This window comes from Chironomus tepperi, unplaced genomic scaffold, assembly GCF_022539635.2.
Source record: "Chironomus tepperi strain 1889 unplaced genomic scaffold, CSIRO-AGI_Ctep_v1 contig_163, whole genome shotgun sequence".
NCBI classification, from domain to species: Eukaryota; Metazoa; Arthropoda; class Insecta; order Diptera; family Chironomidae; genus Chironomus; species Chironomus tepperi.
In genome coordinates this window covers 1,143,135-1,156,814 of record NW_027226285.1, presented here as the reverse complement: position 1 = coordinate 1,156,814, position 13,680 = coordinate 1,143,135, and the positions used below count along the sequence as shown (strand labels likewise).

Below are 13,680 nucleotides of genomic sequence, written 5' to 3'. Positions count from 1 at the left end.
ATATAAAAAAAGTTTTTTGCAGCCATAAAAAAAGTATTTTTATGATAGTTTGAGTTGTTTGGTAATTTTTTGTTCATTTTTTTACCATGTTTTACAATTCATTTGGTCGGAAAATTGAGTTGTTATTTGCTTTTTTTTAAAAAAGAATCATTATGGGTATTGAAATTAGTATGGCACGATAAAAGTTATTAATAGCATTAGAACCTTAAGGAAATATTTATAGATAAACTCATAAAGTTTTCCTAATGTGTTTACTGTAGAAAATTTTCCATCTTAGATATGGAAAAATATTCACATTAATAATTTTCTACCCTCTGAGTGTCTGAGTATGTATATGTGCTTTGGGGAATTCCATAAAAGCATTAAGCGTTTAGTCTTAAATGTCGATTTTTTATGCTTGAAAGGCAAAGCGTCGGTGGCCTCTTATACAAAGAATCATGCTCAGTGGTTGGTCAAGCTTTGCTTTGCACATATTTGAGGGATCAAGCTCATTGGCTAAGTCAAGCTTTGTTTTGCTCATATTTGAGGGATCAAGCTCAGTGGCTTGGTCAAGTTTTGCTTTGCACATATTTGAGGGATCAAGCTCAGTGGGTAGGACAAGCATCGGAGAAACAAGGGGATGGGGTGGGCTGGGATATAGCTGAATTGCTGGAATTGCTGTAAAAGTAACTTTAAGGCCACTTTCTCCACTATCTTCAATTACTAGTTCATTCGATAACCACCCAAATTATTCCATAAACATTCAACTTCGATCACAATCTGAGGATCTTCCCATAGCTTCATTGTGCACAATGCCATTAGCAATATTTTTATTTTTCTAGTAATTTTCATCATACATATATAAAATAATCCTCTTATTCGACTTTTCACTTACTTTTGAGATATCTAATTTATCAAAACTTATATGAGCGTGTACTTGTTCATGCTTCGATAAGGAATATCGATGATTTTTTTTTTGGAGTAAATATTTAGAAATAAATCTGAGGAATACTTTTTATAAGGTATTCCAAGAGCACTTAGTAAATATGAATGTGGGAGAGATGATAATGTATGGAATAAATTGAAAAGTTTTTCATATTATTAGAAATAATCTGTAGAGCATTAATTAATTCTTTTCCTAATTATACAGAAGTAGAAGTTACAATCTGATAAGTAATTATCAACAATTGATGAAAATGCGAAGATAAACTTTTTCAATAAACACAAACATTAGTGATAGATTTAGACTTGTATGAATTATTAGAAGAAGGAAGAGAGATTTGCTGGAACTGTCTTTATGAGGAAATGAAGATTTTACTGAAATTCTGGTTGAATGGAGTCCATGGATTGTGAATTTAGAAGGATTTTGATGGAAACTTTAGTACAGAATTGTTAAGAAGTTCGTCAGGTGCTCAGAAGAGCTTAAACACTTCATAGAATCTATATTTATAAGAGATATCCATGGAAGGAACACAATGCGGAAAATGGGGACAGATTCTGTCATATTCGATCACAAGTCAGACCATGAGCAAGACTCAAACCAAGCAATTTTATCGAATCTAACCTCAAATCCTCCTCATGCATGTCTGAGCCAGATTTTTCATCTTTTCTGTGTACTAATTCTTCTGGGATCTAGTAACAAATTTGCAACTAGCATGAATAAAGCATCTTAAACTTTGGATCTGTACACTTGTTATGTACTTGCGAAAAATCCACTTTTTGACCCTTTCTCTGACTATTTCGAAGCTTGGTCAACCCGCCGAGCATCATCTCTCAAATATGTGCCAAGCGAGGCTTAGCCAACGCCTACCTTCCCCCAAGACCATTACAAATGAAATAAACGCCTCCGTTTCTTAACTTGTTGGACATAACACTTAAACAATCCACAAAAAGCCATTCCCAAAATCAGAAACAATAAGCAGATTAATCATTATACTCAATCCCTGTTCAGCATCAATTTACTACATCCAAAATAGAGAGAGATTATCAACATGAAAGACAAGCAAGCCAAAATTTGTTTTATGCGTACAATGTAGATTAATTCTCATCACATTTCAATGTGTTTATGCCTGAAAATGCCCAGGCGAGATGAAAGACAATGAATAACTTTGACTGTCGATGAAGCAATAGAAAATTCATTAACGAAATCCTATCATGTCCTAAATATACAATTCATACAATGAGTGGATCAAAGTAATAGTAACATTCGGTATTATGGCTATATCCACACGGATAATGATGAAATATTGAGGCTTTTATTGTGATTCAATTTTGAGAATGTTGTTGAGGTTCATGGATGTACTTTGGTGTATGGATGGAGGTTAATATAGCTTATGGATGTAAATTTTTAATCCTTAAAATTGCAATGTTGTCAAAATAGGATGAATAGTAGCTCAGGTCTTTAATAGTCCAATAATTCCTCAAAATTTATACTCAAAATTATCAACATGTGCATCTACAACTCAAATCACTATCCCCTCATGTCCAATATCAACAAACAATACTTTTCTCAAATTTCAATACAAAATGAACGTAAATCCATTCTCAAATTCATTCCTTCTTTTTTCATCTGGCCACAAAAATATAATAATATAAAATGATTGAATACGTATTTATCTTTTATTTCATTTCTCGTTCCTATTCAGTTCCAATTTCGCATTTAGTGAATGAAAAGTATACAACTAAATATTTCATTTTCATACATTAAGATAGATTATTTGTTACTGACTGTTATTGTTGCTCCGCTTTTACTTCATTCAGGATATAAAATGTTAGGAGACGGGAGAAGAGAATTGAAAATTGTTTGACAACAAAAAGGGGATAAATTGGAATTGAGAAGGGGATTGTTGTCAATGATATCTAAGTCTTGGATCCTTTAAGGGTTACTTGGACAGCTTGAGATAATGTCAGGTTAATAGGTAGATCTCCGTTCCTGAGAAAATGCCATTAATCGACCTTTAGAGTACATTAGGTCAAGTTGCTCATTCTGGATGCGAACTAGAGTGATATTCGATACAATCCCGCTTACTCTAGAGTCACTTCGTTCCAAAGCTACAATTTTTGGCAATTCTTCATTATCTATCATGGGTATAGCCCCAAGAATTTACAGTAATGTCTTCAAAATTTAAGGTTACTGAAAAGGGAGATTTAAGATCATTTATTCACCATTTTCTACGCTCTTGCACTGTTGCAACATCAAGATAGGGCCTGACTCTGGGTCTGATTCATCAATTGTGAACAGCTCCCAAGAAACTTCTAGATAACATGAAATAGAAGCTTCCTTGTGATGCCAAATTGTAATAAAATTGAAAAATGAAACTTTTAAGGCAATGAAAATGGAGACAAAATTGAAAAACATCCTCAAGTTATCCTAACATACGTACAACTTGTCATCCTATCTATCCATACATTTAACACAAAAATTCCCTAACCTATATAAGTATCCCCCTTGAGCAATACATCCATATGTATTGAGAATAAAACTCTACAATATCAAGAGAAATTCAATTCCCATACTCAATTTTATTCATATACTCACTGAAGTGCCCTCAAGGGAGCCTTTGAAGTCGATATCAGAAAAAGAAGAAATTTTTATCAATACCATTGTTCACGCAAATAATCTCTGGAACAACAACAACACAGAAAATGTAAAAGAAAAGAATAAACAAAACCAAGCTCACGCCAATAAACAAGGATCACAAAAGGAAAGAGAAGAACAGAAAATTTCTCATTCTCTTCTTGCTTTTCGTCTATAGCATTGGCAAAAGCTGACATAAGAACTCATAATAATAACAGCAAATAACATTACCAAAGCGCATCAAATGAAATAACAGGATTATGGTTAGTGAAGGGTGAATGAGTAAGATGCTTACAACTACTATGCTTACTTACTATTGGATCCCTATATGCTAGCATAGAGATCGGAGGTAGATGAGTTAGGGAAAATGTATTGTATATACATACATACGTATGTACGTTATTTGACGTGAAGATTTTTCCATCATTTTCACTCCCCATAATACTGTTATGGTTGTTGCTGAAGAATATTATCAGAAGATGGAAAATTTTATCTAATTGACATTACATAAATCTATGGCAAATAAAAATTGGTATGGAAATTGGGTAGGATGAAATTGTTAGAGGAGCATTTTTGATGGATATATCGAATATGCTGATTATGAAGCAACTTATGACGATTTATAAGGAATAGAATCAAAATCAGGGGTGTATTTAGTGGATGGGGAGCAGGGGAATATGATTGAGGGTCAAACACGCCTAAGAGTCGAACCTAAAATTACGGGACGTTAACCTATAGTGCAAATTTCATTTTTAGCAATCAAATGGATTGGAAACAGCAGTCATGACACCATCAGTACAGATTAGGCATAGATAAGTCGATCATATGCCTAGTTTATCACAGAAAAAAGCCAAATCAGGTCAATTCCTGTCAGGATAGCTAGTAATAAACTTGACTTATGGCTAGTTGCAACCTTACACCTTAACTGCCAAAGAGACCGCTTTTAGTTACCGTTTGCCTATTATGGACATGTTGTACCACTGGAAATACGTTTGTGAATCAGTCAAAATAAAAATTTCCACTGTTGACCCTCAAAATCCATCAAATTTAAAATCAGAATTAAAACTCAATCTTTTGAAATAATCTTGACTATCCAGCTGACTAAACAGACCAAAAACAACCCAATTCGCACCTTTATCAAATCAAAAAGCACGTAAAAAAGTAAAATGAATATAATACAAGGGAATAAAAGATGTGCTTTCGACAACTTTAGTCTCTTACTTCCTCTATCTTTACAGCTACTAAAACTGTTCTTGTATGTTATGTTCTTTAATCTGATTACGTCAAAATAGATGCTTCCAAGTTTTTTTTTATTCCTTCTTCGTATTCCACCTCCTCTCACTTTCCCAGTTCACTGTTTGTAATAAACCACAATGTATTGCCATAAGCATGCATACATGTTCAATAAGATTGAGGATTTCTTTTATTTTGTTTGCTGTGTGTCTGAATAAAGAAGAAGATGTAGAACAAGAAAGATTAATATGACGTGAAAAAAAAAATGAAATGATGAGTAGGAAGAAGACTTGAAATGATTAAGGAAAGAATTTATTAGAAATTTTAGTGATATGAAGGAATTCGAGCATCGTCAAATCTAGGAAAAAGACGAAAATTTTCATTAAGTTTCAATATTGTTTGAATAATACATTGTTGCTGATGTTTAGAGATGTACCTTAAATTTAGTATCATGAAACTTTCTGTAATAACTGCACTAATGTAAAGCAATACTAAGAATTTCAACTGAATCAATTGTAAACCTGGAAATAAGCTTGTACCCAAAAATAGAGTCAGCTGGGAAGCCGTTTGTAGTAACCCAGGCTCCACATCGGAACATGGTTCCAGTAAGTAAGCATTAGCCAGCGATATGGCCAATCTCAAGCAACATCTGAAGCAAGTCATAGAACACAATTAACCTTCATGACCAGAATACAGTAAGCAAGCAACAACAAGTCTCTATATATTGTCCTCATTACAACATAATGAACTATTCACCTATGTCCATTACTTCCCCAAACTACCAACATGTGATTTTTTTGTTTCATTACAAATCAATTTCAATTCCTAACTGATGAAGTTTGATGAGGAACAAGACGAAAAAAAAAATTAATCAACAAATATTTATTAATTTGCAACAGCAAAATTAACTTTGAAGTTCTTCATTTTCTGAGAAAATTTATCCATTAAGGAGTAAACTTTGTAGCATCCAGCTTCCTTCCACATCTTTTTACATCTTTTGCATCATCATGTTATATAACTTTGCTTTGGAGATTTATATAATTCTGGATTGATGTGTGTACGACGTGATGATGTAAGACTTAAGCTTGGACTTACAGTTTATTGTGAAATCTGAACCATTGCTTTGATGGCATTAGTGTCTGCAGCCTACAAAGAGAGACTCGAAGCCGAGTTTCCAGTGCATATGATTCAAAAAAGGGCATGTGATCCGGGACCGGTTCTCAAACCCATAGTGTGCAGTAACTAAGTCCTGAAGAACGATACCATTACGCTACTGAGCGACTTCAACTCACAATTGATGCGATACCGATTGCTAATACCATCGGAGTTCTAGTAGATTTCTGAAATTCCGATAAGGTACAGATGTTGACCTCTAGGTTGCCATTAGTGCTCTTATGGAACACCCAAATGCCCCCCCTGGTTTGACCCCCAATCAGCGCAGAATCTCATCAAATTTGACGAGCCAAACTCCTTTTACATACTATAGTTGAGGAGTTGAGGTACTAAAATAATTAACTTTTATACACAACATTCATTAAAGAAAAAGCAAAAAAAGTTTTTCTTCGGTTCATTCTCATGTTCTATACATAAAAGCATAAATTTTCCTCTCCTGCTTCTTAATTCTTTTTCTCTTCCTTCTGACTTCTTTGTGTTCATTTTATGAAACGAAAGCAGAAAAAAAAGGAATAAAATGCAATTTTCAGCTCCATGCAGGAAATAAGTGGAAGTTGAAAATCTCAGTCAATAAGAATTCTTCCATCTTATGCTTATCACACTCATATGAATGGAATTACGTTATGCGATTTTGAACAAAATCTTTCCATCTACTTATTCATAAATTTATGTATGGCTGATGTATTTTGTGTGCCTTACGGTAATGTTTGTGTTTATACAGCTTTATAAAAGAACAAAAAGAAGGAAGTAAACATATTCGAATATTTCTGCGAGCTGTTCTTGGGAATGTGCGTATGTGACTTTTGAATAAGGATCATACGCGGGGGAATAAGCGATGAAGTTAGGTTTAGGACAGATTTGAGGGAGGAAGTGCGTCACAATTGTTCTGTATGGTCAGCATATGTGCAAGTAAGTCGTTGTTAGTCCAGACTTATTTGCATTAAGTCAATTTCTTAGGACATTGTTGGATTAGAGATGGCAGGATGTAACACTTACCATTCCTATACTGATAGTGCAGCTGGAACCATTCAGACAGGGTTTGGATCTATGCTTTTAATTACATATCCCGACACAGGGCTCAATCGCCAGTAGGTATGGACTTGACATTTTGAATGTGTACCTAAATTCCCCAAGTATATGACAAGTAATCGGCTTAATATCCTCCTTCATTACTTCATTACTTCCCTGATGTCTTGCCAAAATCCTACAACTGCGCTCAAAACGCAATTCATCAACACCTCCCATCCAGTTTCCATCTCATTACTCTCATTTTCACCCAATTTTCCTATTATCATGAATGAATAAGAAGTCATAATTTATAGCACCAAAAAAAGTACAATGCATAAAAAGCTCAATAAAAACCAAAAATCATTGGCAATTTATCAAACAATGAAAATGAATTCTAAGTGAAATGCTTCCTGCTTCTCGATAAATTCAAGTATTCTGGACAAAAAAAAATTTCATTATGTGGAACTGAAAATGAATTCATCGAGAAATTGAATTATGAAAGTTATTCTCATTATAATGGAACAATTACGAGCACTCCTCGAGACAATAATTTTAGTGAAATACGAGACAGGTACGAGGTACAATGAAGGTGGAACACACAAAAAAAAACTTTGTCGTTTAACTTCCACTTGCCTTTTTCATCTTCTTTTGTAAGAACTACACTTGAAAATTGTGTCATTGATTTTGTGATTTATGAATTAAATTATTGCCTTCATCTTCTTACCTTTTCAACTCTACCTCAATTTTTTTTTCTTCTCATTTTCATTTTCCTTCATCTCGATAAACGGCAAAAGCATTTCTAAGATTTGTAATCAATTATCGATAATAATAGAACGTATGTGTGTAGATACGATATATATTTCGATTTGTTATAAAGAACAAACTTTATTCAATACACATATACGTAAGTAAAAAGAAGTATCCAACAAAAGAAGATGAAGAAAGAGAATGAAAAGTTAGGAATTGCTGTAGGTTTTGTTGGTTGTTACCAAGATACCAAGAGACGTATTTTCAAACTTAGGATTTGGATTCTTTTTTGTTGATAATATGAAGCCAATTTGGGTGATGTTTGGGGTTTCTTAAGAATTTTTGTGGATGAGGAGATTGAGTTTTGGGTATATTTAATCGGATTCTTAGATTCGAAATGTATTTGAGTGGTTGGGCTCAAATTAAGGCTAAAAAGCTCAAAATTAATTCCAAAATTTTAGGAGGGTTTGAAGAACATGACCCCCACTCAAGTCTCAAGCGACAGAAAAACTAAAATAAGAAGACTCTGTCAAGGAGTTTCAAGGCTCCGATAAAACTCTTTTATTATAACCTAATTCAAGGATACCCATGTGCCTATTGAGGGTTGGGGAAGCCTAGGTCAGACTGAGTGCCCCCTGATACCTCAAATACACTGCTGTAGATTGATCTATTTGCTGGGATAGCTATGATAAAGGACAGAGTATAAGGCTATCCAAAACAACGCATATAAAGGGTAACAGCGCCATAGTCAGGTTAGGGATGCTGCGGCTTACAATCAACCATTTCCGAAATAAATTTGTTCATTATCCAAGAGCCTATATCATCCATCCTATATCTGATAAATAGACATATCCCTAAGATAACAACAATTTATCCCCAAAAAAATCTCCAATTTTCAAAAAAAGTTATCCACAAAAATGATAAAATAAAGTTTTTCATCACATCTTACTGCTATTCATAGCTAATGCCACATATACATATAGTAAGACTTCTCGAATTGGCTTTTATCATGTTATTATCGTTCAACAAGAAATGAGATTTAAGATTTTGAAGTAAGAATGAAAAACTTTTTCATTTTCATTTCCTATTGTGTGACTCACAGTATTAGTTTATGTGATAAGAATGAATACGTATAGCATGTAGATAGGAACAGATAAAGATTGATAATATCGAACATATTTATATATGAAATGTTCATCGTCTTTTGTGTCTTTTGTTTGAAATCCAAGAAGGGTAAGAGATTATTGAATGATATCTTATGAGCTGCCATAGGCAGGCTTCCCACATTCGGATTGTTATTCTAGAAAATCTTCTGGATTTCTTTTTTCTCAAATTCTCAATTTTTCATCTTGCTCTGCTTGTCGACTTTCTCAATAAGCTTTCATTGTTTGAGCTACTCGAAATACTTCATAAAAGGTGCAATTTGTGCTGTAGTTTTTCATCCTCAGCAATACAATAGGAAAAATAGTTTTTCCAATGTGAAAATGAAAAAAAAGATTTGCTAGACATTCCTTATTGTGAAACGAGGAACTTTCAATTGTGTTATTAATAGAATCGGAATAGAAAGGACTCACTCAAAAGTTTCTCAGTCTTTTATTCAGTCACAATAGCTGAAAAAAAAACTTTTTCTTTGATATTTTTTTGCTTCCATTCCATTATGACAAAGATGAACATTTTCTTGGAAATAAATTGGAATTCGAGATGGTTTTCTGGAGATGATTTCAGTTTGCCTGATTGGTTTGTTTGTTTAATTTTGACTTGTTTCCTTTGTGTCAATGCATTTGAAGAATTTTGTTTATTTATCTGTAGAAATTCGAGTAAATTTGATTGTGTTGTCGGTGGAAATAGCTTTTTGATAAACTGTAGTGGAGGAACTAATGCATTGCTCATTTAAACAGCTAGTATTGATTGATTTTCTAAAGGAAACACCTCAAATGGACAAAAGAACGTCATAATTAGTTAAAAGCTAGTCATTTTCGAGTTGATGACTAGTTCCAACGTCTTTCGTCCACTCAACCACCCCTTGAATGTTGCACATTGTCAGTAGCACGTGCAATCAATTGACAAATACAATTTCACCTAAATATGACACAATAACCCATATTCAAACATCCTTGCATGACAAACTCTTCAATTTCAATATTATATCCACAAATTTGACTATTCATGTCAATCACATCAACAATAATCAACACATTATCCAATTTTATTGAGCTCCTGATAGTGAATAATATGACAGATTTTATGCTCCAATTCAATGAGTTGTCATTACACATTGTTACGTGATTTGAGATTGAAATGAATTGAGGAATGGAAAATTTCTTTTTATTGCTCGGTTGCATGAAAATTTAGAATTTGGAAGGAAGTTGAGATGGGGATTGTGTAACGCAATATATCAAAGGTAAGCTGAATCCTTAAAATGAAAAAAAAAATGCTAATTCGTGTCTCAATTTTTGAAATTCGCAGAACTACCATAGTAAATTAGAGGAAATATGAGAATTGCACAATAAGTTTCATTGTTTGCATTTAGGTACCTAAACGTAATTCTACCTGAAAATTATCAAAATGAGAATCATGAGTAGTATAAAAACTTGCAAAATTGCACAATTAGCATAACAACCTGCTTTCTAACCAAAGAGATCAAACGTTACTCAATCCATCCACAAATCATCTCATCGCAAATTCAACCAACCTGCAAACGGTACAAATTTAAGTATTTTACAAGGAAATCTATCAACAACTAATCCAATAAACATGAACAAGTATAGCCGTTCAGTAATTAACCAAGAAGAAGAGTTCTTGTTTGTAGCTCCTGATGTACCTCGTGAAAAACATCATTCAAAGAAGTCCGAAAAGTCATCATCAAAGAGTTCAGAACATAAAATTAAGAAGCATAAGAAGAGCCATGATAGTAAGTCATCTAAAGATAAACATCACAAAAGTGAACACTCATCTAGTGACAAGACATCAAGTTCTCATAAACGTAGCTGCGAAGAAGACGAATTCAAAGACAATGAGCCAAAATCAAAGAAGATGAAGAGTGAGCATGAAAAGAGCCACACGAAATCGAAAAGGAATAATGATGAAAAGCGATCAAAACCATCTTCATCTAGTAAGCATCATAAGGAAGACAAATTGGCTGAAAAAACTGAATCAGTTAAGTCGACGAGCAGCTCATCTAAGTCCTCATCAATTTCTCCTGAATCAACATCAATTCCAACTCAAAGTCTTACTCTATCTCAAGACTGGCTTATTCAAATGCCAAAATTAAACCTGTCACCTGATTTAGTGACTGAATTAGACAACACCTCAACCATCGATTATCAACAAGCTCCAATGTACACAGCAACTGCTGTCAAACCTCCAATGCCAAAACCTGGTCCATCCGAAAGTGAACTTCTTACAAAATCAATTTCATCAATTAAGAGTCGAACAAGAATCTTCAGTGGAAATGCTCGATCACGATCAGAGGTTCCAACGTTGAAAAACCAGTGCCTAAGAGTATTGACACAGAATTTGGACTATGTTGAATGTATTGGAGACGTACCATTCAAAGTCATACGACCAGCTTTAGAAAAAGCAAAGCCAGAACAATTAACAAAGATTGAATATTACAATCCATACCTTCTTGACGAGTCTGACATTTTATGGATGGCAATTTGTCAACGCAAATGGAGAACTCGACAACCAACAGAAATGGAGTCATGGCGTGAAATGTACGAGCGATGCAACCAAGAAGATGAAGAAAAGTTGAATCGATTGACCAAAAATATCAGACAAGGACAGCAAAAGTCATCAAGTTGTGTACAGAGAACCAAAATGGCATTTGTGGACACAACGGTTAAAGGACCAAAAAGAATTCAAGTAGTCAAGAAACCAGAAGTATTCATTCCAACTAAGAAGCCTGCGGTCATGAGTTTGGCAGAACGAATTGAAGCTTTGAAGAAGGCAAACCCTAATTATGTTGTACCTGATAATCTTCTACCGAAAGTGGCACCTAGTGTTCAGGTTGAACTACAACAGACTGTAAAACGAGGACCAGCGCAACGTAAAGGTTCGGCTAAGGCAGCTCCGATGATGGCAAAATTATTAAATAAGTTTAGACGTTAAGTTTTAAGTTTGTAAAAAAATGTGAATAAAAATTGGAATTTGAGGAAAACAAAATTTAGTTGTTCACGACTTATTGACCCCAACCAACACCATTCCTCCGTAACTAATTCTTTAAAGATTCTTGACGACATTAATTGAACTAATTACCAGAAATATTCTCAGAAATTCATTGTAAAAATTATTTTATTTTAAATTTTCCACATTTTTCCCAAGAATTTTCGTAAATATTCATAAACATTCCAGCATAAAAGAAAATTCTTTAATCTCAGTAGCTCTGCAAGAATTTCATCCGGTTTCATTTTCAAGTTTCCTGTGAAATAAAAAAATTGCTCACTTTTTAACATGAAAACAATCTTCAATTCAGCACAGCATCACATTACTAACAAGATTCAAAAGAAGGAGACACAAACATTGCTTCTATTGCGTAAGGCATGAAGAAAATTGAAAGAAATTAGGTGAATAAGAGAAGAAGATGGATGAAAATGTTTATGTCAATAGGACGTGATGTCAAAAACAAATGATAAGGTAATAAAAAAATATTCTCTTCTTTTTGACTTTTTCTCATCGTTTTGAGATGTTAAGTACAGCATTCATTCCTATACAAGAAACATACATTAATGTAATCGATAAATATTTGTCAATAATTTGTTGGATATGATGAGGAAAAAAATATATTTTATTGAGTAATATGAAGAAGACGAAATTGATGTTGCAGGAAATAAGTATGGTGAATATGTTGGGCTGGGGTGTATTCAGGGGGGTAACATCCAACCCCATTGCTCAATTTTTAAGAAAAATTCATCAATTTACTAGGATTATTCATAAAAACCTAAAAAATTATTCCCTATCCTTCCCTATCCTTCCCTATCCTTCCCTATCCTTCCCTATCCCTTCTTATCCCTCCCTTTCCCTTCCTCAACCCCTCTGATCTACTCTGATTTCAGCCTACGCCTCTGATACTGCCTCCATAACTTCCGCCAATACTTTTTCATGACTGTATACATTTCTGAGGTTGTTTCATCTCAATCGATGCTGAATTTTGTGCTTCTTTAACGAAATTCTAACAAAAATTCAAACTTCAAGAACTGAAAAATGTCTTTGAGGATTTAAAAAACTTTTAAACTTTTGCTTCATCTTGTCCTGCAAGTGAAAAAAAAAATAACAAAAAGACTCAAAATGTCATTCGAATTTTTTTTGCTATGTGTGGGACTTATTTTGGAATTTCACATTAGACCGATGGATCATATTTATAAACTTTTTTTGTTTTTCAAGAATATGAAGAGTCTGATTTTCATTGATGGCGTTTGGTTGAAAGACATTTGAAGTTCATGTGTCTATCAATGTCTAAAAATAAATTTTGAGTATCTAGCTGCATGAAATTCTTTTGGAAATATTTTTGTCAATTTGGAACTCAATTTCAGCTTTTGAAATTGGAATTCGCCTACATTTTTAGGTGACATACTGAAGAAGTGAGTAAGGGTCATGTTCATGAAGGGCGTATCCAGAAATGTCATAAAATTGTTAAAGCTCCCACTCGATTGATGCGGTTAACTGCATATTTTTGTCGCAAAAAATAGTCAAAATCACTCGTCACGGAGACACTAGGGAAACTTTACGTCTTTCTTTGACGCGGCGATCAGTTCCTTTAACAAACACATTGTGGTTTTCGGGAATATTCAAATCTGTCACGACCGCCATTTTGAGGTCAAAATTATTGATTCCCAAAAACCAATAATATTTTAACTGTTGCGTATTAAGGATTATTGTCAGCATCTGGCATAGATCTAGAGCATCATTAATTTATATCATTCCGGAATGTACAAAATTGAGCACTTAAGAAGCAATTTCACAAA

At 33.7% G+C, this 13,680-nt stretch overlaps 1 protein-coding gene across 1 annotated transcript; it reads left to right on the top strand.

The window, feature by feature from the left end:
* Window positions 1-10,471: 10,471 nt before the first annotated feature.
* Window positions 10,472-11,827, top strand: LOC139088581 (transcription elongation factor B polypeptide 3-like). Its single transcript, XM_070637850.1, has one exon. The coding sequence runs from the start codon at window positions 10,472-10,474 to the stop codon at window positions 11,825-11,827; it is 1,356 nt and encodes a 451-aa protein (XP_070493951.1).
* Window positions 11,828-13,680: the final 1,853 nt, after the last annotated feature.

Coding starts and splice junctions, on each gene's coding strand:
- LOC139088581 (XM_070637850.1), top strand. CDS start 10,472: ATGAACAAGTATAGCCGTTCAGTAATTAACCAAGAAGAAGAGTTCTTG.